The following is a 26,596-nucleotide window of genomic DNA, read 5'->3' as shown; positions in this document are numbered from 1 at the left end:
CTCAACTGACTTGGCTTAAGAACTGCAAAGTCAAGGTATTGGAGTGGCCATCACAAAGCCCTGACCTCAATCATATAGAACATTTGTGGGCAGAACTGAAAAGCATGTGTGAGCAAGGAGACCTACAAACCTGACTCAGTTACACCAGCTCTGTCAGGAGGAATGGGCCAAAATTCACCCAACTTATTGTAGGAAGCTTGTGGAAGGCTACCCAAAATGTTTGACCCAATTTAAACAATTTAAAGCAATGCTACCAAATACCAATTGAGTGTATGGAAACTTCTGACCCACTGGGAATGTGATGAAAGAAATAAAAGCTTAAATAAATCACTCTCTACTATTATTCTGACATTTCACATACTTAAAATAAAGTGGTGATCCTAACGGACCTAAAACAGGGAATTTTAACAAGGATTAAATGTCAGGAATTGTGAAACTATTTATTTGGCTAAGGTGTATGTAAACTTCCGACTTGTATGTGTGTTGTGTGTTATGGGTACAGAGTTGGAAAGAGACCCCTAATTATGGCTTCTCCTGTGACAGCACGGGCAGGGCCTTATTCGTAAACAAACGAATAACTGTGCTGGAGTTTGTGTGTAGTCTAAAAGCCTTCAATAGTGCAAGTACGTCCATCTCAGTGGTACACCTAGTGGGCCTACACAACATGGGTTGCATCCCAATTATCTGTATTTCCTCCCAAAGTGTGCACTCGTTCACTGATTCGAAAGGAAATGGCTGGTATAAGAAAAGGTGAAAATTCCCCTTTCTATTCCACCACCAATCCAATAATTTTAGATTTGTGAAAAGTAGTGAACGACTGGAGTGTGCAATTCAGGAGAAAGGAGCCATTATTGGGTGGGTTTTGAGGTTAGTTTGCCCTGCAGATTGATGCCAATAGCGATGTGATAGAACTTGCCATCAGCTTTTTTGTCCCATGCAGCATTCAATCTGATCACTCTTTGTCGGCTTTGTGTTGTTTTTAAAGGTAATTTCCGATTGAGCTATGAGGTGTTTTTACTGTTTAAAGGGATCGTTCAGGGTTAGCATGCTAGCAGATAAGCATAGACTTCCAGTCATTGCGCTAACGCTAGTTAGCATCGGCTCTTGAAACTACCTCAAACTTCCTTCACACTGGACACGGAGATATATAAATGGTATCAACTGTTCATCTGACTCTGGGGAACGTGAAGCTTCCAAGCTCTGCACATTAAACTGAAATGTCTGGAGGGGAGCCCACTAGAATGTTTAGATGTCTGGATGGGAGCCCACTAGAATGTTTAGATGTCTGGAGGGGAGCCCACTAGAATGTGTAGATGTCTGGAAGGGAGCCCACTAGAATGTTTAGATGTCTGGAGGGGAGCCCACTAGAATGTTTAGATGTCTGGATGGGAGCCCACTAGAATGTTTAGATGTCTGGAGGGGAGCCCACTAGAATGTGTAGATGTCTGGAAGGGAGCCCACTAGAATGTTTAGATGTCTGGAGGGGAGCCCACTAGAATGTTTAGATGTCTGGACGGGAGCCCACTAGAATGTTTAGATGTCTGGACGGGAGCCCACTAGAATGTTTAGATGTCTGGAGGGGAGCCCACTAGAATGTTTAGATGTCTGGATGGGAGCCCACTAGAATGTTTAGATGTCTGGAGGGGAGCCCACTGGAATGTTTAGATGTCTGGAGGGGAGCCGACTAGAATGTTTAGATGTCTGGAGGGGAGCCCACTAGAATGTTTAGATGTCTGGAGGGGAGCCCACTAGAATGTTTAGATGTCTGGACGGGAGCCCACTAGAATGTTTAGATGTCTGGACGGGAGCCCACTAGAATGTTTAGATGTCTGGAGGGGAGCCCACTAGAATGTTTAGATGTCTGGAGGGGAGCCCACTAGAATGTTTAGATGTCTGGAGGGGAGCCCACTAGAATGTTTAGATGTCTGGACGGGAGCCCACTAGAATGTTTAGATGTCTGGAGGGGAGCCCACTAGAATGTTTAGATGTCTGGAGGGGAGCCCACTAGAATGTTTAGATGTCTGGAGGGGAGCCCACTAAAATGTTTAGATGTCTGGACGGGAGCCCACTAGAATGTTTAGATGTCTGGAGGGGAGCCCACTAGAATGTTTAGATGTCTGGAGGGGAGCCCACTAGAATGTTTAGATGTCTGGACGGGAGCCCACTAGAATGTTTAGATGTCTGGAGGGGAGCCCACTAGAATGTTTAGATGTCTGGAGGGGAGCCCACTAGAATGTTTAGATGTCTGGAGGGGAGCCCACTAGAATGTTTAGATGTCTGGAGGGGAGCCCACTAGAATGTTTAGATGTCTGGAGGGGAGCCCACTAGAATGTTTAGATGTCTGGACGGGAGCCCACTAGAATGTTTAGATGTCTGGACGGGAGCCCACTAGAATGTTTAGATGTCTGGACGGGAGCCCACTAGAATGTTTAGATGTCTGGAGGGGAGCCCACTAGAATGTTTAGATGTCTGGAGGGGAGCCCACTAGAATGTTTAGATGTCTGGAGGGGAGCCCACTAGAATGTTTAGATGTCTGGAGGGGAGCCCACTAGAATGTTTAGATGTCTGGAGGGGAGCCCACTAGAATGTTTAGATGTCTGGAGGGGAGCCCACTAGAATGTTTAGATGTCTGGAGGGGAGCCCACTAGAATGTTTAGATGTCTGGAGGGGAGCCCACTAGAATGTTTAGATGTCTGGAGGGGAGCCCACTAGAATGTTTAGATGTCTGGACGGGAGCCCACTAGAATGTTTAGATGTCTGGAGGGGAGCCCACTAGAATGTTTAGATGTCTGGAGGGGAGCCCACTAGAATGTTTAGATGTCTGGAGGGGAGCCCACTAGAATGTTTAGATGTCTGGAGGGGAGCCCCCCCCCCCCCCCCCCTTAACTCTCTCTCTCACACACACACACATACATATATACACACACACACACACACACACACACACACACACACACACACACACACCACAGTTTTGATGGTTGCCATTTAAAAATGGATACAAATGCTTTCATTTTTATTTTCTACTGTTAAATGAAGCGCTCCTCCCATTTGCCATTCAAGTGCATGGGCAACAGTAGGCAAGCTATCAGTGAGTTGGAGGCTGTATGCTTTTTGAAAACATACTGTACATATACAGTACCAGTCAAGTTTGGACACCTACTTATACCAGGGTTTTTCTTTATTTTTTAAAACTATTTTCTACATTGTAAAATATTAGTGAAGACCTCAAAACTATGAAATAACACATTTGGAATCATGCAGTAATTAACAAAAGTGTTAAACAAATATATATTTTATATTTGAGATTCTTCTAAGTAGTCACCATTTGCCCTGATGACAGGTTTGCACACTCTTGGAATTCTCTCAACCAGCTTCATGAGGTAGTCACCTGGAATGCATTTCAATTAACAGGTTTGCCTTGTTAAAGGTAATTTGTGGAATTTCTTTTCTCCTTAATGCGTCTGAGCCGATCAGTTGTGTTGTGACAATGTTGGGGTGGTATACAGAAGATAGCCCTGTTTGGTGAAAGACCAAGTCCATGTTATGGCAAGAACAGCTCAAATAAGCAAAGAGAAATGAGAGCCAGTTTCATCATAGCGACTGCACTTAAAGAAACGTTCAGTTCTTGAACTTTTTCGGATTGACTTTAAAGTAATGATCATTTCTTCAAGTGCCGTCACAAAAACCATCCAGCGCTATGATGAAACTGGCTCTCATGAGGACCGCCACAGGAAAGGAAGACCCAGAGTTACCTCTGCCACAGAGGATAAAATTCATTAGTTACCAGCCTCAGAAATTGCAGCCCAAATAAATGCTTCACAGAGTTCAAGTAACAAACACATCTCAACATCAACAGACCTTCATGGTCAAATTGCTGCAAGAAACCACTACTAAAGGACATCAGTAAGAAGAAGAGACTTGGTTGGGCCAAGAAACACGAGCAATGGACATTAGACCGATGGAAATCTGTCCTTTGGTCTGATGAGTCCAAATTTGAGATTTTTGGTTCCAACCGCCGTGCCTTTGTTAGACAGAGTAGGTGAACGGATCATCTCCACATGTGTGGTTCCCACCGTGAAGCATGGAGGAGGAGGTGTGATGGTGTGGGGGTGCTTTTCTGCTGACACTGTCAGTGATTTATTTAGAATTCACTTAACCAGCATGGCTACCACTGCATTCTGCAGGGATACGCCATCCCATCTGGTTTGGGCTTAGTGGGAATATCATTTGTTTTTCAACAGGACAATGAACCAAACACATCTCCAGGCTGTGTAAGGGCTGTTTGACCAATAAGGAGAGTGATGGAGTGCTGCATCAGATGACCTGGCCTCCACAATTCCCTGACCTCAACTCAATTGAGAGGGTTTGGGATGAGTTGGACTGCAGAGTGAAGGAAAAAGCAGCTAACAAGTTCTCAGCACATGTGAGAACTCCTTTAAGACAGTTGGAATTGCATTCCAGGTGAAACTGGTTGAGAGAATGCCAAGAGTGTGCAAAGCTGTCAAAGGCAAAGGATGGCCTTTTTTTGGTGCGTGTTATGCTGCAGGCCATTTTAAAATGCACGGTTAGGCTATGATGTAAGCATCTTGGCAGGGAGTCAAGGGGGTGTGTGTGTACACGTGCGCTCTCTGAGGAGAGGAGTGTTTTGGAGAGTTGACAGACTGCAGTAGTGTCTGATTGCAGCTGTGTTGAAACGAGAACACATGAAATGGCTGCGTTCTTCATGATGCAACAATAGCTTCTTAGCAACTCAACTACACTACATTAGCTTTTTGGTGCTATCCAGATTTCCATACCGTTTCTGGACCATTCCGGGGTATACGATATTACCTAATGTGCACACGAGGGATGCTATTTTGGCAACAGGGATCTTGATCCAGGAGGGGTTTGAATTGTCTCTGCTGTAACCAAGAAGCTTGACATTAATATCTAGCCATTTAGCTAGCAAGTTAGCAAACCAAATGCATAGCAGGAGCCCTTAGCTGGATATAATTTGACACTTTTTAGATTTCTTATATAGTTACACTTCATAGTTATAAGCAGTTCTGTAGCATGCACACTGCCTCAAATGTATTTATTATTTTAAACGGTATTGTCAATTTTGAAATACCCCGGTGTATGATTAAACAGTATATTGCCCAAGCCTACACTATTTCAGCACAGCTTCTTGGTAACTGACGGGAGAAGTCTGCATCAGTGTGGTAGTTTCTCCACTATGAATAAATTAGCCAAACCCAACATGTATACAGTTGAATTTGGATGTTTACATACACCTTAACCAAATACATTTAAACTCAATTTTTCACAATTCCTGACATTTAATCCTAGTAAAAATTCCCTGTTTTAGGTCAGTTAGGAACACCACTTTATTTTAAGAATGTGAAATGTCAGAATAATAGTAGAGTGATTTAATTTTTTTCATCACATTCCCAGTGGGTCAGAAGTTTATATACACTCAATTAGTATTTGGTAGCATTGCCTTTAAATTGTTTAACTTGGGTCAAATGTATCGGGTAGCCTTCCACAAACTTCCCACAATAAGTTGAGTGAATTTTGACCAATTTCTCCTGACACAGCTGGTGTAACTGAGTCAGGTTTGTAGGCCTCCTTGCTCACACACGCTTACAGTTCTGCCCACACATTTCCTATAGGATTTTCCTCCAAACATAACAATGGTCATTATGGCCAAACAGTTCTATTTTTGTTTCATCAGACCAGAGGACATTTCTCCAAAAAGTACCATCTTTGTCCCCATGTGCAGTTGCAAACCGTAGTCTGGCTTTTTATGGCGGTTTTTGAGCAGTGGCTTCTTCCTTGCTGAGCAGCCTTTCAGGTTATGTCGTATAGGACTTGTTTTACTGTGGATATAGATCATTTTGTACCTGTTCCCTCCAGCATCTTCACAATGTCCTTTACTGTAGTTCTGGGATTGATTTGCACTTTTCGCACCAAAGTACATTCATCTCTAGGAGACAGAACACGTCTCCTTCCTGAGCGGTATGACAACTGCGTGGTCCCATGGTGTTTATACTTGCGTATTATTGTTTGTACAGATGAGTGTGGTGCTTTCAGGTGTTTGGAAATTGCCCCAGAGGATGAACCAGACTTGTGGAAGTTTACCTTTTTTCTCTGAGGTCTTGGCTGATTTCTTTAGATTTTCCCATGATGTCAGGCAAGAGGCACTGAGTTTGAAGGTAGGCCTTGAAATACATCCACAGGTACACCTCCAATTGACTCAAATGATGTCAATTAACCTATCAGAAGCTTCTAAAGCCATGACATCATTTTCTGGAATTTTCCAAGCTGTTTAAAGCCACAGTCAACTTAGTGTATGTAAACTTCTGACCCACTGGAATTGTGATGCAGTGAATTATAAGTGAAATAATCTGTCTGTAAACAATTGTTGGAAACATTACTTGTGTCATGCACAAAGTAGATGTCCTAACCGACTTCCCAAAACTATTGTTTGTTAACAAGAAATTTGTGGAGTGGTTGAAAAATGAGTTTTAATGACTCCAACGTAAGTGTATGTAAACTTCCGACTTCAACTGTATAGACACTGTTATAGATCCGTCTCCCCTTACAGCCAGCTTTTTGGAGTACTGCCCGTAGATACTGTCAAGAATTCAGTCAGACAATTATTTTAGCTAGACGGCTAATACTCCAGAAATGGAAGGTTGCAGCTCCCCCATCTTCTAAATATTGGGTGGGAGATGTGTTGTGCTCTCTGAAATTAGAAACATTTTTTATTCAATATACGTGGGAACCCCAAACTGTTTTGAGGCTTGGGCTCCATTCTGGTCTTACTTTGAACAGTCCATCCATCGGATGGAATTCTTATTAAAACCACAGTAAGTCTGTATTTGTCTCCCCGGTGACTTAAGGGCTGGATGAGCATTTCTTTGTTTTTGGGGGGGGGGGGGGGGGGGGCATCAAGGTTAATGATGTGTCTTTTGATTCTTATTGAATGTGACATGCGGATGCATTGTTCATCTTGCCTTGTCAGAGACTAATGTGAGCTTGTTTTGCCCTGTTTTTAAATTTAGTTTACACTTGTATAAAAAAATGAAAGATATGTATATACCTGCAAACATTTCTAATAACATGTTTTAACTTTGTCATTGTGGAGTATTGTGTAGACTGATGAGAAAATAACAATATAATCTATTTTAGAATAAGGTTGTGACGTAACAAAATGTGGAAAACGTCAAGGGGTCTGAATACTTTACTGTAGGAATGGGTCGTGCCATGAGGGTGTATAATGACACGTGTGTTCTGTGGGTGTGTTGCAGTCACCCATGGCTGCGTAGTGTCTACAATCAAGCTGTTTCTACCGGACGGCATGGAGGCTCGACGACGGTCAGAGTAAGTACTTAGTTACATTGGGAATACTAGTGAGGCAAACAACCAGGAAAACAGATAATTCCCAATGTCTGCCCATTCTGCCCAGATGTAAAATACATTTTACATAGTCAAATATGATTCTCCATGTACTGAAAATTCAGTGGGGTCTTTCTGTGACATGTAATTAACATTTATATCCAGAAAGTCATATTTCGTAACCTAATACATCCGATTAATTTGCACCATCTCTGACAGAGACATTTTTCAGGATTTACATGTTGTGGTCGTCTGCTAAGTTCTTTCTATGTTTCGCAAAAAGCCAAATGAACATGAAATTAACCGAATTACATGGACCAAAACAGAATAATTAAAACATTTATATATTTACCCAGCAGAGTTAAATGGGGAAAAAACGTATAAATTAATACGACACGAACTGAATTACATGGAGAAACATCTAAATTAACATGACACAAACTGAATTACATGGAGAAACATCTAAATTAACATGACACGAACTGAATTACATGGAGAAACATCTAAATTAACATGATAAACTGAATTACACAGAGAAACATCTAAATTAACATGACACAAACTGAATTACATGGAGAAACATCTAAATTAACATGACACAAACTGAATTACACAGAGAAACATCTATATTAACATGACACAAACTGAATTACACAGAGAAACATCTAAATTAACATGACACAAACTGAATTACATGGAGAAACATCTAAATTAACATGACACAAACTGAATTACACAGAGAAACATCTAAATTAACATGACACAAACTGAATTACATGGAGAAACATCTAAATTAACATGACACAAACTGAATTACACAGAGAAACATCTAAATTAACATGACACAAACTGAATTACACAGAGAAACATCTAAATTAACATGACACGAACTGAATTACATGGAGAAACATCTAAATTAACATGACACAAACTGAATTACACAGAGAAACATCTAAATTAACATGACACAAACTGAATTACACAGAGAAACATCTAAATTAACATGACACGAACTGAATTACATGGGGGAATAGACTTCCAATTCAACCTGACAAGCTGGATTACATGTATAAAAAACAACTGCCAATTGTGATGACTGGCTCGATTATGGAGCAACATTTGAAGTGTTATTTTTTACATTGGATAAAAGTAGAGACTCAGAGCTAGAAAATGGTATCGTACACTGTAGTCGAGGAACAATGGGGAAAGTCATTCTGCCTTGATAGTTGATAAACTTGTAAACCCACTTTTGAGAAAATGTCCTTTTAAATATTTTGGTACACCTACTGGAGAGCTTTTTGTCTACACTCATTCAGCATCGTTCACACCCTGTTAAGCTTTAGCTCCACCCATCTCTTTAAAGATTCACGTGAGGCTAAACGACCAAAGATTTCAAGACTAAAGGCTGGTTTATACTACGGGTGTGTTCATTCTGGAGTGCCAGTGTGTGTTCAGAGTGTGTTCAGAGTGTGTTCAGAGTATGTTCTGGGTGTTCGTAAACTCGGAGCGTTTCGCTCTCGGAGCATTCAGAGAGCACACTGGACGCTCTGGCTGAGGAGTAGGGTTGATCTGAGCGTTCTGACCTAACAGCACCCAAGCTAACTGGCTAACGTTTGCTAGCTACTTCCAGACAAATGAGGGAACAGCTCACACTGACCATTTTATTCGCTCAAGCAGAGCTGGTTAACTGTTTTTACATTATCCGGAGGGTTGGTGACTGCAACTGTGCTGCTGGCAAAAATTTGAATTAAACTGGATAAGGTCTCCTCTCCTCTTAGAGCCCATCTGTAGTACAGTAGACTGGATGAGGTCTCCTCTTAGAGCCCTTCTGTAGTACAGTAGACTGGATGAGGTCTCCTCCTCTTACAGCCCATCTGTAGTACAGTAGACTGGATGAGGCCTCCTCTTAGAGCCCTTCTGTAGTACAGTAGACTGGATGAGGTCTCCTCTTAGAGCCCATCTGTAGTACAGTAGACTGGATGAGGTCTCCTCCTCTTACAGCCCATCTGTAGTACAGTAGACTGGATGAGGCCTCCTCTTAGAGCCCTTCTGTAGTACAGTAGACTGGATGAGGTCTCCTCTTAGAGCCCATCTGTAGTACAGTAGACTGGATGAGGTCTCCTCCTCTTACAGCCCATCTGTAGTACAGTAGACTGGATGAGGTCTCCTCTTAGAGCCCATCTGTAGTACAGTAGACTGGATGAGGTCTCCTCTCCTCTTACAGCCCATCTGTAGTACAGAGACTGTTTTAAGGTTGTGTGTTTGTTTTCTTGTCTTTGCAAGGTGTGTGTGTGGTTATGGGACACATGACTTCCCCACAGAATGTTTGGCAGACCAGACCTCACGACCCCCACCCCTTCTCCCCCCCCCCCCCCTTCTCACTCAGCCTCTCTCTCTCTTCTTCTCTCTCCCCCCCCTCTCTCTCTCTCTCTCTCTCTCTCTATCTCTTCCTCTACATGGAAACAGTGTGGAAACAGGCCAGCCACTCAGCCAGCAGGTTATGGAGTAGAGAGAAATCATACCCACGTAGGACCGCAATCTATAAAGACCTTTATGACATGAGCCTCAGGAAAGCCATGTGTTGTTGTTGGTTTAATTATTTATTTATCTGTTAACTAAATAATAACATATAATAAAAATACAGCCTTAATACATGAGAAAAAGGTCCCTAGCGGACTGACACAACATATAGCAGCTTGTTACACAATGCGAGGGAGAGAGAAAAGAGAGACTAATCATTGATACATTTTAGAAACTATTCTCACAGTAATCATATACTTTGCACACGAACCACCACCTGTTTTGAAGTAAGAAATCATGAATGTATTTAACGTTGCGTATGAATGCCTTCGTTCTGTGTTTATCTCTGTCGGAATCAGCCCTTAGGAAGGTTGTTGGCCTTTCAGCTGCACACTTGTATGGCTCTGATTGTCCTAAAGGGTCTTTCCTGTCTTCTACTGTTGTTCACTCTGGAAAATAGCTAGCCAGTCATGTTGACGGTTCCCATTGGTGTTAAGAGTAGTAGGATGGTCCAACTTAAATTTCCTTTTCTAGACTTAGAACAGTTAATCAGCCGTACCAGTGATTGTCCGAGAGGGGAGTTCTCTCCACCTCGGGTTGATAGTCAGAGTTTGAACCACTTTACACGTGCAGTTGCAGCCTGTTCTGGTCTAGTCTGGGAGGTGAATTTATTTTCTTAACCTCGTGTTGAGGTTCAAAGTTCCAACCATTTCAAACGTATAGTCTTTTCTGGTCTAATGTTTAATTCTCCACCAATCCTTTTATGCACTCTGGCTGAAGGGGACTGCTCTATCAGTCTGACACGCTCTCTGACCTCACTTGGGACGTGGCTACTTACTATGCACAGTTTTAGGAGATAGATTATCTCATGGCTTCTAATATCACATTCCTATTTTAACAAGAATACTTTAACAGTTTCCCATATTTTATATACAATGTTAAGGATGGAAACTTGACAGATAGGCTTTTAGTTTTAGAAATATTTAGGGCTAACTTACTCCTTGCCACCCATTCTGAAACTAACTGCAGCTCTTTGTTGAGTGTTGCAGTCATTTCAGTCGCTGCAGTAGCTGAAGTGTATAGTGTTGAGTCATCCACATACATAGACACTCTGGCTTTACTCCGTCAGTGGCATGTCGTTAGTCAAATTGAAAAAAAGCATGGGGCCTAAACAGCTACTCTGTGGAATTCCTGATTCTAACTGGATTATATTTGAGAGGCTTCCATTGAAGAAGAATGTTCTGTGAAACATGTAACTCTTTATCCACATTATAGAGTTACCTCTGCTGCAGAGGATACGTTCATTAGTTACCAGCTTCAGAAATTGCAGCCCAAATAAATATTTCAGAGTTCAAGTAACAGACACATCTCAACATCAACTGTTTCAGAGGAGACTGCGTGAATCAGGCCTTCATGGTCGAATTGCTGCAAAGAAACCACTACTAAAGGACACCAATAATAAGAAGAGACTTGCTTGGACCAAGAAACGCGAGCGGTGGACATTAGACCGGTGGAAATGTGTTATTTTGGTCTGTAGTCCAAATGGGTGATTTTCATCTTTGTGAGACTCTGTGTGGGTGAGCTGATATCCACATGTGAATTTCCCACTGTGAAGCATGGAGGAGAAGGTGTGATGTTGCGGGGGTGCTTTGCTGTGAGTGATTTATTTAGAATTCAAGGCAAATCAAATCAAATCAAATGTATTTATATAGCCCTTCGTACATCAGCTGATATCTCAAAGTGCTGTACAGAAACCCAGCCTAAAACCCCAAACAGCAAGCAATGCAGGTGTAGAAGCACGGTGGCTAGGAAAAACTCCCTAGAAAGGCCAAAACCTAGGAAGAAACCTAGAGAGGAACCAGGCTATGTGGGGTGGCCAGTCCTCTTCTGGCTGTGCCGGGTGGAGATTATAACAAAACATGGTCAAGATGTTCAAATGTTCATAAATGACCAGCATGGTCGAATAATAATAAGGCAGAACAGTTGAAACTGGAGCAGCAGCACAGTCAGGTGGACTGGGGACAGCAAGGAGTCATCATGTCAGGTATTCCTGGGGCATGGTCCTAGGGCTCAGGTCCTCCGAGAGAGAGAAAGACAGAGAGAATTAGAGAGAGCATATGTGGGATGGCCAGTCCTCTTCTGGCTGTGCCGGGTGGAGATTATAACAGAACATGGCCAAGATGTTCAAATGTTCATAAATGACCAGCATGGTCGAATAATATTAAGGCAGAACAGTTGAAACTGGAGCAGCAGCACAGCCAGGTGGACTGGGGACAGCAAGGAGTCATAATGTCAGGTAGTCCTGGGGCATGGTCCTAGGGCTCAGGTCCTCCGAGAGAGAGAAAGAGAGAAGGAGAGAATTAGAGAACGCACACCTAGATTCACACAGGACACCGAATAGGACAGGAGAAGTACTCCAGATATAACAAACTGACCCTAGCCCCCCGACACAAACTACTACTGCAGCATAAATACTGGAGGCTGAGACAGGAGGGGTCAGGAGACACTGTGGCCCATTCCGAGGACACCCCCGGACAGGGCCAAACAGGAAGGATATAACCCCACCCACTTTGCCAAAGCACAGCCCCCACACCACTAGAGGGATATCTTCAACCACCAACTTACCATCCTGAGACAAGGCTGAGTATAGCCCACAAAGACCTCCGCCACGGCACAACCCAAGGGGTGGGGCGCCAACCCAGACAGGATGACCACATCAGTGACTCAACCCACTCAGGTGACGCACCCCCTCCAGGGACGGCATGAGAGAGCCCCAGTAAGCCAGTGACTCAGCCCCTGTAATAGGGTTAGAGGCAGAGAATCCCAGTGGAAAGAGGGGAACCGGCCAGGCAGAGACAGCAAGGGCGGTTCGTTGCTCCAGAGCCTTTCCGTTCACCCTCCCACTCCTGGGCCAGACTACACTCAATCATATGACCCACTGAAGAGATGAGTCTTCAGTAGAGACTTAAAGGTTGAGACTGAGTTTGTGTCTCTGACATGGGTAGGCAGACCGTTCCATAAAAATGGAGCTCTATAGGAGAAAGCCCTGCCTCCAGCTGTTTGCTTAGAAATTCTAGGGACAATTAGGAGGCCTGCGTCTTGTGACCGTAGCGTACGTGTAGGTATGTACGGCAGGACCAAATCAGAGAGATAGGTAGGAGCAAGCCCATGTAATGCTTTGTAGGTTAGCAGTAAAACCTTGAAATCAGCCCTTGCTTTGACAGGAAGACAGTGTAGAGAGGCTAGCACTGGAGTAATATGATCAATTTTTTTGGTTCTAGTCAGGATTCTAGCAGCCGTATTTAGTACTAACTGAAGTTTATTTAGTGCTTTATCCGGGTAGCCGGAAAGTAGAGCATTGCAGTAGTCTAACCTAGAAGTGACAAAAGCATGGATTAATTTTTCTGCATCATTTTTGGACAGAAAGTTTCTGATTTTTGCAATGTTACGTAGATGGAAAAAAGCTGTCCTTGAAATGGTCTTGATATGTTCTTCAAAAGAGAGATCAGGGTCCAGAGTAACGCCAAGGTCCTTCACAGTTTTATTTGAGACGACTGTACAACCATTAAGATTAATTGTCAGATTCAACAGAAGATCTCTTTGTTTCTTGGGACCTAGAACAAGCATCTCTGTTTTGTCCGAGTTTAAAAGTAGAAAGTTTGCAGCCATCCACTTCCTTATGTCTGAAACACATTCTTCTAGCAAGGGCAATTTTGCAAGGCACACTTAACCAGTAGGCTACCACAGCATTCTCTAGCGATACACCATCTGGCTTGGGCTTAGTGGGACTGTCATTTGTTTTTCAGCAGGACAATGACCCAACACCGTTTCAGGCTGTGTAAGGGCTATTTTTACTAAGATGGAGAGTGATGGAGTGCTGCATCAGATGACAAGGCCTCCACAATCCCCCACCTCAACCAACTTGAGATGGTTTGGGATGAGTTGGACTGCAGAGTGAAGGAAAAGCAGCCATCAAGTTCTCAGCATATGTGGGAACTCCTTCAAGACTGTTGGAATTCCTGGTGAAGCTTGTTGAGAGAAGGCCAAGAGTGTGCAAAGGGTGGTTGTTTGAAGAATGTCAAATATATCTTCACTATTAATCTACAATGTGGAAAATAAAAAAAATTAAAAAAAATCCTTGAATGAGTAGGTGTTCTAAAACTTTAGACCGGTAGTGTTTCAAACAGACCACCGTGGTCCCTGTGTTCAAGAAGGTAACCTGCCAAAATGATTTCCGCCCTGTAGCACTCACGTCATGAAGTGCTTTGAAAGGCAGGTCATGGCCCACATCAACACCATCATGCCGGAAACCCTGGACCCACTCCAATTAGCATACCACCCCAACAGATATTACACAATCTCAATCGCGCTCCGCACTGCCCGTTCCCACCTGACCTGGACAAAAGGAACAACTACGTGAGAATGCTGTTAATTGACTACAGCTCAGCATTCAACACCATAGTTCCACCAAACCTCATCACTAAGCTAAGGACCCTGGGACTAAACACCTCAGTCTGCAAATGGAGGGCCGAACAGGCCCCTATTAACATCGACTGGGCTGAAGTGGAGCGGGTCGTGGAGCGTGTCGAGAGTTTCAAGTTCCTTGGTGTCCACATCACCAACAAACTATCATTGTCCAATCATACCAAGACAGCTGTGAAGAGGGCACAACAAAACCTATTCCCCCTCAGGAGACTGAAAAGATTTGGCATGGGTCCCCAGATCATCAAAGTTCTTCAGCTGCACCATCGAGAGCATCCTGACCGCTTGCATCACTGCCTGGTACTGCAACTGCTCGGGCGCCGACCACAAGGCACTGCAGAGGGTAGGGCGTACGGCCCAGTACATCACTGGGGCCAAGCTTCCTGACATCCGGGACAACTATACCAGGCGGTGTCAGAGGAAGGCCCCAAAAAATGTCGGAGACTCCAGTCACCCTAGTCATACACTGTTTCTCTGCCACCGCACGGCAAGCAGTACCGGAGCGCCAAGTCTAGGACCAAAAGGCTCCTTAACAGATTCTACCCCCAAGCCATAAGACTGTTGAACAATTAATTAAATGGCCACCTAGACTATTTACATATATTTACTGACCCCCCCCCCCCCTCCTCCCCCCTTTTTGTTTTTACACTGCTGCTACTCACTGTTTATAATGAATGGATAGAGAACCAGAGCTGTTTTAATATTCGCTGTTAATATCTATTATCTATGCATAGTCACTACAAATTACCTCAACTAACCTGTACCCCCGCACATTGACTCTGTACCGGAAACCCTGTATATACAGTTGAAGTTGGAAGTTTACATACAACTTAGCCAAATACGTTTAAACTCAGTTTTTCACAATTCCTGACATTTAATCCTAGTAAAGTAAAGTTTTCTGTCTTAGGTCAGTTAGGAACACCACTTTATTTTAAGAATGTGAAATGTCCGAATAATAGTAGAGTGATTTATTTATTTCATCACATTCCCAGTGGGTCAGAAGTTTACATACACTCAATTAGTACTTGGTTGCATTGCCTTTAAATTGTTTAACTTGGGTCAAACGTTTTTGGGTAGCCTTCCACAAGCTTGCCACAATAAGTTGGGTGAATTGTGGCCCATTCCTCCTGACAGAGCTGGTGTAACTGAGTCAGGTTTGTAGGCCTCCTTGCTCGCACACACTTTTTCAGTTCTGCCCACAATTGTCTATGGGATTGAGGTCAGGGCCTTGTGATGCAGTGGCTTGTGAGGCCGGTTGGATGTACTGCCAAATTCTCTAAAACGACAATTGAGGCGGCTTATGGTAGAGAAATGAACATTCAATGCTCTGGTGGACATTCCTGTAGTCAGCATGCCAATTGCATGTTCCCTACATTTGAGACATCTGTGGCATTGTGTTCTGTGACAATTGAGTGGTATTTTACTGTTCGCAGCACAGGTTCACCTGTGTAATGATCATGCTGTTTAATCACTGGAATTGTTTTTTGCAAAGGAGAAATGCTCACTAACAGGGATGTAAAGAAATGCACAGAATGTGAGAGAAATTCCCTTTTTGTGCATTTGGACCATTTCTGGGATCTTTTTATTTCAGCTCATGAAACAACACTTTACATATTGCGTTTTCTATTTGAGTTCAGTGTTGAATAGCCATTCAGACACAGACTGTTATGTTAAACGTTGAATTATTGTTGTATGTTATAGAGGTCGACCGATTTATGGTTTTTCGATACCGATTTATTGGAGAACCCATTAATCGGCTGATTATTTTATTTATTTGTAATAATGATAATTACAACAACACTAAATTAACTCTTATTTCAACGTAATATAATACATCCATACAAATCAATTTAGCCTCAAATAAATAATGAAACATGTTCAATTTAATTTAAATAAGGCAAAAACAAAGTGTTGCTCAGAACATGAGAAGATATGAAAGCTGGTGGTTCCTTTTAACATCAGTCTTCAATATTCCCAGTTAAGAAGTTTTAGGTTGTAGTTATTATAGGAATTATAGGACTATTTCCCTCTATACCATTTGTATTTCATTAACCTTTGACTATTGGATGTTCTTATAGGCACTTTAGTATTGCCAGTGTAACAGTATAGCTTCCGTCCCTCTCCTCGCTCCTACCTGGCGGCCCAAACTGTTGCATATACCCTGACTCTGCGTGCAATGACACAATTTCACCTGGTTAATATTGCCTGCTAACCTGTATTTCTTTTAGCTAAATATGCAGGTTTAAAAATATATACTTCTGTGTATTGATTTTTAGAAAGGCATTGATGTTTATGGTTAGGAGCAACGACAGTCCTTTTTCTGCGAATGCGCACCGCATTGATTATATGCAATGCAGGACACGCTAGATAAACTAGTAATATCATCAACCATATGTAGTTAACTAGTGATTATGATTGTTTTTTATAAGATGTTTAATGCAAGCTAGCAACTTACTGCATTCGCGTAACAGGCAGTCTCCTTGTGGAGTGCAATGAGAGGCAGGTGGTTAGAGCGTTGGACTAGTTAACTGTAAGGTTGCAAGATTGAATCCCCGAGCTGACAAGGTAAAAATCTGTCGTTCTGCCCCTGAACAAGGCAGTTAACCCACCGTTCCTAGGCCGTCATTGTAAATAAGAATGTGTTCTTAACTGACTTGCCTAGTTAAATAAAGGTGTAAAAAAAAAAATTGTCCAAATCGGTGTCCAAAAATACCGATTTCCGATTGTTATGAAAACTTGAAATTGCCCCTAATTAATCGGCCATTCCGATTAATCGGTCGACCTCTAGTATGTTATAAACTGTTGAATGAGCTTTATCCTCCTTCTGAACTGAACTCTGATCTCTGTCCTCTCCACAGTGTCATCCAAGAACCTTTACCACTTCCTGTTGATAAGGTAGGCGGATTCGTCTGTCTGTCCGTCCGTCTGTGGTGACAGGTGTGTGTGTGTTTGAGATGTGCATCACACCTTGTCTGCATCAGACGTATGTTTGTTGTTGTTGAAACGTTGAAACCTGAACTACAGACCTCAGTTTAAATCTGCTTTGAAATACTTTTATTTTGGATTCTACGGCTCTGTTGGGCTAAATTGTTGTGAGCGCTACTGTCTGTCACGGGATCCTGCCAGTTTCCGCATAGGGGGAGAGACTGGAAAGCCTGCCTGACTCACCGGTCTCAAATGGAGGTCGCTATTGAACGTTTCCAGCACTGCAGGAGCTGTGTTTACTTTGTTCCGGGACGATGTGGACCGCGCTGACTTTCAATGTAGCAACTACTTGCTTGCACAGGACTATGTGAGCAAAGTGGCTAATCTTAGCAAGCAAGTAGCAATCCTACACAAGCTACTGGGAACCCACGCCCGCATACCTTTTCTTTTACCCCAGTAGCCGGATGCCGCTCTGGTCTGGTGGAAGTGTCGCCGCCGTGTCGGCTCTCTACAGCCAACTGGCTGGCAGGGTTCCATCCCCCCTTTGAACGGAGCTGTTCTCCACCCAACCAAACCAGTCATGGAGGTACGTCACTCGCTTTGGAAGTCGAAGAAAGCATCCTCTGGCAACGGGGGGCCCTTGATCCAGAGGTTCTGGCGCCTTCTTCCTTGGGGGCTTCCCATTCAAGATCGGATCCGGAGGTACCTGCGTCTTCGTCCTCGGTTCTGTCTCCTTCTCCGGTGACTTCTACCTTGGGTTCAGATCCTCTGAGTTCCCAGCCTCACCAGACCGTGAGGCTACCTGAGACCGGTCCATTCAACATCACCAGCTGTCATCATAGTCAGCACTATGGTGAGAAACATCTCTGTCCCCAAGGCAATAACACTGTGCTACCCAGGAGCACGAGTACATAACAAGGCTGCTTCCGACTGTTCTACCCCGGTTTCCTGCAGCTGACACTGTGGTATCCCTTGTGATGTCGTTTGACCCCACATGGACTCAGAACATTTTGAAAGGGATTTTAAATAACTGATTTTAGCACTAAAAGACAACAAAAAAAGGCCAATAACTTCAGGTCCAATACCCTCGTTGGGCCGCGGGTGTGAAAGATTCAGCAAACTGCTGGTGTTACACATCTGGCTGAAAGACTACTGTAGCTCTGTAAACAAATCTCCGTCCCAGTCTCAGGTCTTTTGCAGACTCCATCAGGTTTTCTTCCAGAATGGTCCTGTATTTGGCTCCATCCATCTTCCCATCAATTTTAACCATCTTCCCTGTCCCTGCTGAAGAAAAGCAGGCCCAAACCATGATGCTGCCACCACCATGTTTGACAGTGGGGATGGTGTGTTCAGCTGTGTTGCTTTTACGCCAAACATAACGTTTTGCATTGTTGCCAAAAAGTTCAATTTTGGTTTCATCTGACCAGAGCACCTTCTTCCACATGTTTGGTGTGTCTCCCAGGTGGCTTGTGGCAAACTTTAAACAACACTTTTTATGGATATCTTTAAGAAATGGCTTTCTTCTTGCCACTCTTCCATAAAGGCCAGATTTGTGCAATATACAACTGATTGTTGTCCTATGGACAGAGTCTCCCACCTCAGCTGTAGATCTCTGCAGTTCATCCAGAGTGATCATGGGCCTCTTGGCTGCATCTCTGATCAGTCTTCTCCTTGTATGAGCTGAAAGTTTAGAGGGACGGCCAGGTCTTGGTAGATTTGCAGTGGTCTGATACTCCTTCCATTTCAATATTATCGCTTGCACAGTGCTCCTTGGGATGTTTAAAGCTTGGGAACTCTTTTTGTATCCAAATCCGGCTTTAAACTTCTTCACAACAGTATCTCGGACCTGCCTGGTGTGTTCCTTGTTCTTCATGATGCTCTCTGCGCTTTTAACGGACCTCTGAGACTATCACAGTGCAGGTGCATTTATACGGAGACTTGATTACACACAGGTGGATTGTATTTATCATCATTAGTCATTTAGGTCAACATTGGATCATTCAGAGATCCTCACTGAACTTCTGGAGAGAGTTTGCTGCACTGAAAGTAAAGGGGCTGAATAATTTTGCACGCCCAATTTTTCAGTTTTTGATTTGATAAAAAAGTTTGAAATATCCAATAAATGTCGTTTCACTTCATGATTGTGTCCCACTTGTTGTTGATTCTTCACAAAAAAATACAGTTTTATATCTTTATGTTTGAAGCCTGAAATGTGGCAAAAGGTCGCAAAGTTCAAGGGGGCCGAATACTTTCGCAAGGCACTGTACATGGTATACTGCCCTGTTCTATACATACATGGTATACTGCCCTGCTCTACACATACATGGTATACTGCCCTGCTCTACACATACATGGTATACTGCCCTGCTCTATACATACATCAAGGCACATATTGCCTGGAACAGTGACATCCAGCTAGTCAGGAAAATTCTCAGTGCACTACCTATTTATCATAATCCATCCAAATTCACTTGGTATTATTTCACTCTGAGTAGGTTGTGAGCATGTCGTGAACTCGCTGCCCTTTCCAGTTGATGAGCCTAGGTCGTAGGCTGCCTGATAAGGTGTATGTGTGTGCATAGACCCAGTGTTCCTGTCTAACCTGATGTCCTGGCGTGTGTGTGTGTGTCTCCACCTGCAGGTTGCGGCCAACACCCCCATTATGTACTCTCAGGAACTCTTCCAGCTCTCCCAGTATCTGCAGGTATGTAAGCAACAACAGTGACACCTACTGGCCACACACTGCTACTGCATGGCACTGTGCTATTATTATTATGCTGATTTAACTTTTTGAAGATTTGAACTGTTTGCTCTTGCGATCAGCGCTGTCTTATGCTGACTGGGACCCTATGTATTATTATGCTAACTGATCCTATGTATTATTATGCTAACTGATCCTATGTATTATTATGCTGACGGGGAACCTACGTATTATTATGCTGACGGGGAACCTACGTATTATTATTATGCTGACTGGCACCCTACGTATTATTATGCTGACTGGGACCCTACGATGCTGACTGGGACCCTACGATGCTGACTGGGCCTCTACGTATTATTATGCTGACTGGGACCCTACGATGCTGACTGATCCTATGTATTATTATGCTGACTGACCCTACGTATTATTATACTGACTGGGACCCTACGTATTATTATGCTAACTGGGACCCTACGTATTATTATGCAGACTGGGACCCTACGTATTATTATGCTGACTGGGACCCTACGTATTATTATGCTGACTGGGACCCTACGTATTATTATGCTGACTGGGACCCTACGTATTATTATGCTGACTGGGACCCTACGTATTATTATGCTGACTGGGACCCTACGTATTATTATGCTGACTGGGACCCTACGTATTATTATGCTGACTGGGACCCTACGTATTATTATGCTGACTGGGACCCTACGTATTATTATTATACTGACTGACCCTACGTATTATTATGCTGACTGGGACCCTACGTATTATTATGCTGACTGCGACCCTACGTATTATTATGCTGACTGGGATCCTACGTATTATTATGCTGACTGACCCTACGTATTATTATGCTGACTGGGACCCTACGTATTATTATGCTGACTGGGACCCTACGTATTATTATGCTAACTGGGACCCTACGTATTATTATGCTGACTGGGACCCTACGTATTATTATGCTGACTGGGACCCTACGTATTATTATTATGCTGACTGGGACCCTACGATGCTGACTGGGTCCCTACGTATTATTATGCTGACTGACCCTACGTATTATTATGCTGACTGGGACCCTACGTATTATTATGCTGACTGATCCTACGTATTATTATGCTGACTGGGACCCTACGTATTATTATGCTGACTGGGACCCTACGTATTATTATGCTGACTGGGACCCTACGTATTATTATGCTGACTGGGACCCTACGTATTATTATGCTGACTGGGACCCTACGTATTATTATGCTGACTGGGACCCTACGTATTATTATGCTGACTGGGACCCTACGTATTATTATGCTGACTGGGACCCTACGTATTATTATGCTGACTGGGACCCTACGATGCTGACTGGGATCCCCGTACGTATTGTTATGCTGACTGATCCTATGTATTATTATGCTGACTGGGACCCTACGCATTATTATGCTGACTGGGACCCTACGTATTATTATGCTGACTGGGACCCTACGTATTATTATGCTGACTGGGACCCTACGTATTATTATGCTGACTGGGACCCTACGTATTATTATGCTGACTGGGACCCTACGTATTATTATGCTGACTGGGACCCTACGTATTATTATGCTGATTGGGACCCTACGTATTATTATGCTGACTGCGACCCTACGTATTATTATGCTGACTGGGACCCTACGTATTATTATGCTGACTGGGACCCTATGATGCTGACGGGGACCCTATGATGCTGACTGGGACCCTATGATGCTGACTGGGACCCTGCGTAGAGCCTGGCTACCTGGCCTGATTATGTGTAGAGCCTGGCTACCTGGCCTGATTATGTGTAGAGCCTGGCTACCTGGCCTGATTATGTGTAGAGCCTGGATACCTGGCCTGATTATGCGTAGAGCCTGGATACCTGGCCTGATTATGCGTAGAGCTAGGCTACCTGGCCTGATTATGTGTAGAGCCTGGATACCTGGCCTGATTATGCGTAGAGCCTGGCTACCTGGCTTGATTATGCGTAGCGCCTGGCTACCTGGCCTGATTATGTGTAGAGCCTGGCTACCTGGCCTGATTATGTGTAGAGCCTGGCTACCTGGCCTGATTATGTGTAGAGCCTGGCTACCTGGCCTGATTATGCGTAGAGCATGGATACCTGGCCTGATTATGCGTAGAGCATGGATACCTGGCCTGATTATGCGTAGAGCCTGGCTACCTGGCCTGATTATGTGTAGAGCTAGGCTACCTGGCCTGATTATGCGTAGAGCCTGGCTACCTGGCCTGATTATGCGTAGAGCTAGGGTACCTGGCCTGATTATGCGTAGAGCTAGGCCTAGTATCAGATCCCCAAATGGGCACATTTGTATTTTTCTCATTGTTCTTCACTCACCTTCACCTTGGCGCTTCTCAAAGTAATTTTATCTTTGCTTCAAACAGCAAGTAAACAAAGTGTTTTTTTATTTGTTACATCCATTGAGAATGACAATAGTTCCTCAATGTGGGAGGGAGAGAGGGAGAGAGAGGATCGGGGCAGACAGTTGGAAACATGCTCATAGACTATATTTTGGTCATCTGTATCTCACAATGTCTGGTCTAGCAATGCCTCGTAAATTCACTAAAAGTATATATTAAGCTATCAATGTGTATGTGGCTAAGCTATGTTTCATAGTGCTAGTGAATTGATGTTGATCACCAAATGGATCAGTTTAAAATTAGGCCTAAATGTGCAATAAAAAGTATGTTGTCTATAGCTGATTTAATGAGATATGTAATCTGGTGTTAATGTCATAAAACAGGCCTTCCTGATTTACTCCTTATCCCTTATCCAGCCCCTGATTACTCCTTATCCCTTATCCAGCCCCTGATTACTCCTTATCCCTTATCCAGCCCCTGATTACTCCTTATCTCTTATCCAGCCCCTGATTACTCCTTATCCCTTATCTCTTATCCCTTATCCAGCCCCTGATTACTCCTTATCTCTTATCCAGCCCCTGATTACTCCTTATCCCTTATCCAGCCCCTGATTACTCCTTATCCCTTATCCAGCCCCTGATTACTCCTTATCCCGTATCCAGCCCCTGATTACTCCTTATCCCGTATCCAGCCCCTGATTACTCCGTATCTCTTATCCAGCCCCTGATTACTCCGTATCTCTTATCCAGCCCCTGATTACTCCGTATCTCTTATCCAGCCCCTGATTACTCCTTATCCCTTATCCAGCCCCTGATTACTCCTTATCCCGTATCTCTTTTCCAGCCCCTGATTACTCCTTATCCCTTATCCAGCCCCTGATTACTCATTATCTCTTATCCAGCCCCTGATTACTCCTTATCTCGTATCCAGCCCCTGATTACTCCTTATCTCTTTTCCAGCCCCTGATTACTCATTATCCCTTATCTCTTATCCAGCCCCTGATTACTCCTTATCTCTTATCCAGCCCCTGATTACTCCTTATCACTTATCCAGACCCTGATTACACCTTATCTCTTATCCAGCCCCTGACTACTCCTTATCTCTTATCCAGCCCCTGATTACTCCTTATCCCTTATCTCTTATCCAGCCCCGGATTACTCCTTATCTCTTATCCAGCCCCTGATTACTCCTTATCTCTTATCCAGCCCCTGATTACTTCTTATCCCTTATCCAGCCCCTGATTACTCCTTATCCCTTATCTCTTATTCAGCCCCTGATTACTCCCTATCCCTTATCTATTATCCAGCCCCTGATTACTCCCTATCCCTTATCTCTTATCCAGCCCCTGATTACTCCCTATCCCTTATCAATTATCCAGCCCCTGATTACTCCCTATCCCTTATCCAGCCCCTGATTACTCCTTATCCCTTATCCAGCCCCTGATTACTCCTTATTCCTTATCCAGCCCATGATTACTCCTTATCCCTTGTCTCTTTTCCAGACCCTGATTACTCCCTATCCCTTCTCTTATCCAGCCCCTGATTACTCCTTATCTCTTATCCAGCCCCTGATTACTCCTTATCTCTTATCCAGCCCCTGATTACTCCTTATCTCTTATCCAGCCCCTGATTACTCCTTATCCCGTATCTCTTTTCCAGCCCCTGATTACTCCTTATCTCTTATCCAGCCCCTGATTACTCCTTATCTCTTATCCAGCCCCTGATTACACCTTATCTCTTATCCAGCCCCTGATTACTCCTTATCTCTTATCCAGCCCCTGATTACTCCTTATCCCTTATCTCTTATCCAGCCCCTGATTACTCCTTATCACTTATCCAGCCCCTGATTACACCTTATCTCTTATCCAGCCCCTGATTACTCCTTATCTCTTATCCAGCCCCTGATTACTCCTTATCCCTTATCTCTTTTCCAGCCCCTGATTACTCCTTATCTCTTATCCAGCCCCTGATTACTCCTTATCTCTTATCCCTTATCTCTTATCCAGCCCCTGATTACTACTTATCTCTTATCCCTTATCTCTTATCCAGCCCCTGATTACTCCTTATCCCTTATCCAGCCCCTGATTACTCCTTATTCCTTATCCAGCCCATGATTACTCCTTATCCCTTGTCTCTTTTCCAGACCCTGATTACTCCCTATCCCTTCTCTTATCCAGCCCCTGATTACTCCTTATCTCTTATCCAGCCCCTGATTACTCCTTATCTCTTATCCAGCCCCTGATTACTCCTTATCTCTTATCCAGCCCCTGATTACTCCTTATCCCGTATCTCTTTTCCAGCCCCTGATTACTCCTTATCTCTTATCCAGCCCCTGATTACTCCTTATCTCTTATCCAGCCCCTGATTACACCTTATCTCTTATCCAGCCCCTGATTACTCCTTATCTCTTATCCAGCCCCTGATTACTCCTTATCCCTTATCTCTTATCCAGCCCCTGATTACTCCTTATCACTTATCCAGCCCCTGATTACTCCTTATCTCTTATCCAGCCCCTGATTACTCCTTATCTCTTATCCAGCCCCTGATTACTTCTTATCCCTTATCCAGCCCCTGATTACTCCTTATCCCTTATCTCTTATTCAGCCCCTGATTACTCCCTATCCCTTATCTATTATCCAGCCCCTGATTACTCCCTATCCCTTATCTCTTATCCAGCCCCTGATTACTCCCTATCCCTTATCAATTATCCAGCCCCTGATTACTCCCTATCCCTTATCCAGCCCCTGATTACTCCTTATCCCTTATCCAGCCCCTGATTACTCCTTATTCCTTATCCAGCCCATGATTACTCCTTATCCCTTGTCTCTTTTCCAGACCTTGATTACTCCCTATCCCTTCTCTTATCCAGCCCCTGATTACTCCTTATCTCTTATCCAGCCCCTGATTACTCCTTATCTCTTATCCAGCCCCTGATTACTCCTTATCTCTTATCCAGCCCCTGATTACTCCTTATCCCGTATCTCTTTTCCAGCCCCTGATTACTCCTTATCTCTTATCCAGCCCCTGATTACTCCTTATCTCTTATCCAGCCCCTGATTACACCTTATCTCTTATCCAGCCCCTGATTACTCCTTATCTCTTATCCAGCCCCTGATTACTCCTTATCACTTATCCAGCCCCTGATTACACCTTATCTCTTATCCAGCCCCTGATTACTCCTTATCTCTTATCCAGCCCCTGATTACTCCTTATCCCTTATCTCTTTTCCAGCCCCTGATTACTCCTTATCTCTTATCCAGCCCCTGATTACTCCTTATCTCTTATCCCTTATCTCTTATCCAGCCCCTGATTACTACTTATCTCTTATCCCTTATCTCTTATCCAGCCCCTGATTACTCCTTATCCCTTATCCAGCCCCTGATTACTCCTTATTCCTTATCCAGCCCATGATTACTCCTTATCCCTTGTCTCTTTTCCAGCCCCTGATTACTCCTTATCCCTTATCCAGCCCCTGATTACTCCTTATTCCTTATCCAGCCCATGATTACTCCTTATCCCTTGTCTCTTATCCAGCCCCTGATTACTCCTTATCTCTTATCCAGCCCCTGATTACTCCTTATCCCGTATCTCTTTTCCAGCCCCTGATTACTCCTTATCTCTTATCCAGCCCCTGATTACTCCTTATCTCTTATCCAGCCCCTGATTACACCTTATCTCTTATCCAGCCCCTGATTACTCCTTATCTCTTATCCAGCCCCTGATTACTCCTTATCCCTTATCTCTTATCCAGCCCCTGATTACTCCTTATCACTTATCCAGCCCCTGATTACACCTTATCTCTTATCCAGCCCCTGATTACTCCTTATCTCTTATCCAGCCCCTGATTACTCCTTATCCCTTATCTCTTTTCCAGCCCCTGATTACTCCTTATCTCTTATCCAGCCCCTGATTACTCCTTATCTCTTATCCCTTATCTCTTATCCAGCCCCTGATTACTACTTATCTCTTATCCCTTATCTCTTATCCAGCCCCTGATTACTCCTTATCCCTTATCCAGCCCCTGATTACTCCTTATTCCTTATCCAGCCCATGATTACTCCTTATCCCTTGTCTCTTTTCCAGACCCTGATTACTCCATATCCCTTCTCTTATCCAGCCCCTGATTACTCCTTATCTCTTATCCAGCCCCTGAATACTCCTTATCTCTTATCCAGCCCCTGATTACTCCTTA

The 26,596-nt window shown here is 43.7% G+C and overlaps 1 protein-coding gene across 4 annotated transcripts in view; it reads left to right on the top strand.

Annotated features, from left to right (window-relative positions):
- The window catches only part of LOC139371473 (sarcolemmal membrane-associated protein-like), a 121,057-nt gene that overhangs the window by 12,597 nt on the left and 81,864 nt on the right, over positions 1 to 26,596 (top strand). For all 4 annotated transcript variants that reach the window (XM_071111914.1, XM_071111916.1, XM_071111913.1 and 1 more), the window contains exons 3-5: positions 7,296 to 7,368; positions 17,244 to 17,280; positions 19,952 to 20,014. In XM_071111914.1, coding sequence (XP_070968015.1) covers positions 7,296 to 7,368; positions 17,244 to 17,280; positions 19,952 to 20,014 — 173 coding nt within the window. The remainder of the gene's footprint in view (positions 1 to 7,295; positions 7,369 to 17,243; positions 17,281 to 19,951; positions 20,015 to 26,596) is intronic.

Source organism: Oncorhynchus clarkii, chromosome 17, assembly GCF_045791955.1.
Source record: "Oncorhynchus clarkii lewisi isolate Uvic-CL-2024 chromosome 17, UVic_Ocla_1.0, whole genome shotgun sequence".
In the NCBI taxonomy this organism is placed as follows: domain Eukaryota; kingdom Metazoa; phylum Chordata; class Actinopteri; order Salmoniformes; family Salmonidae; genus Oncorhynchus; species Oncorhynchus clarkii.
This window is presented reverse-complemented; position numbering and strand designations above follow the sequence as displayed.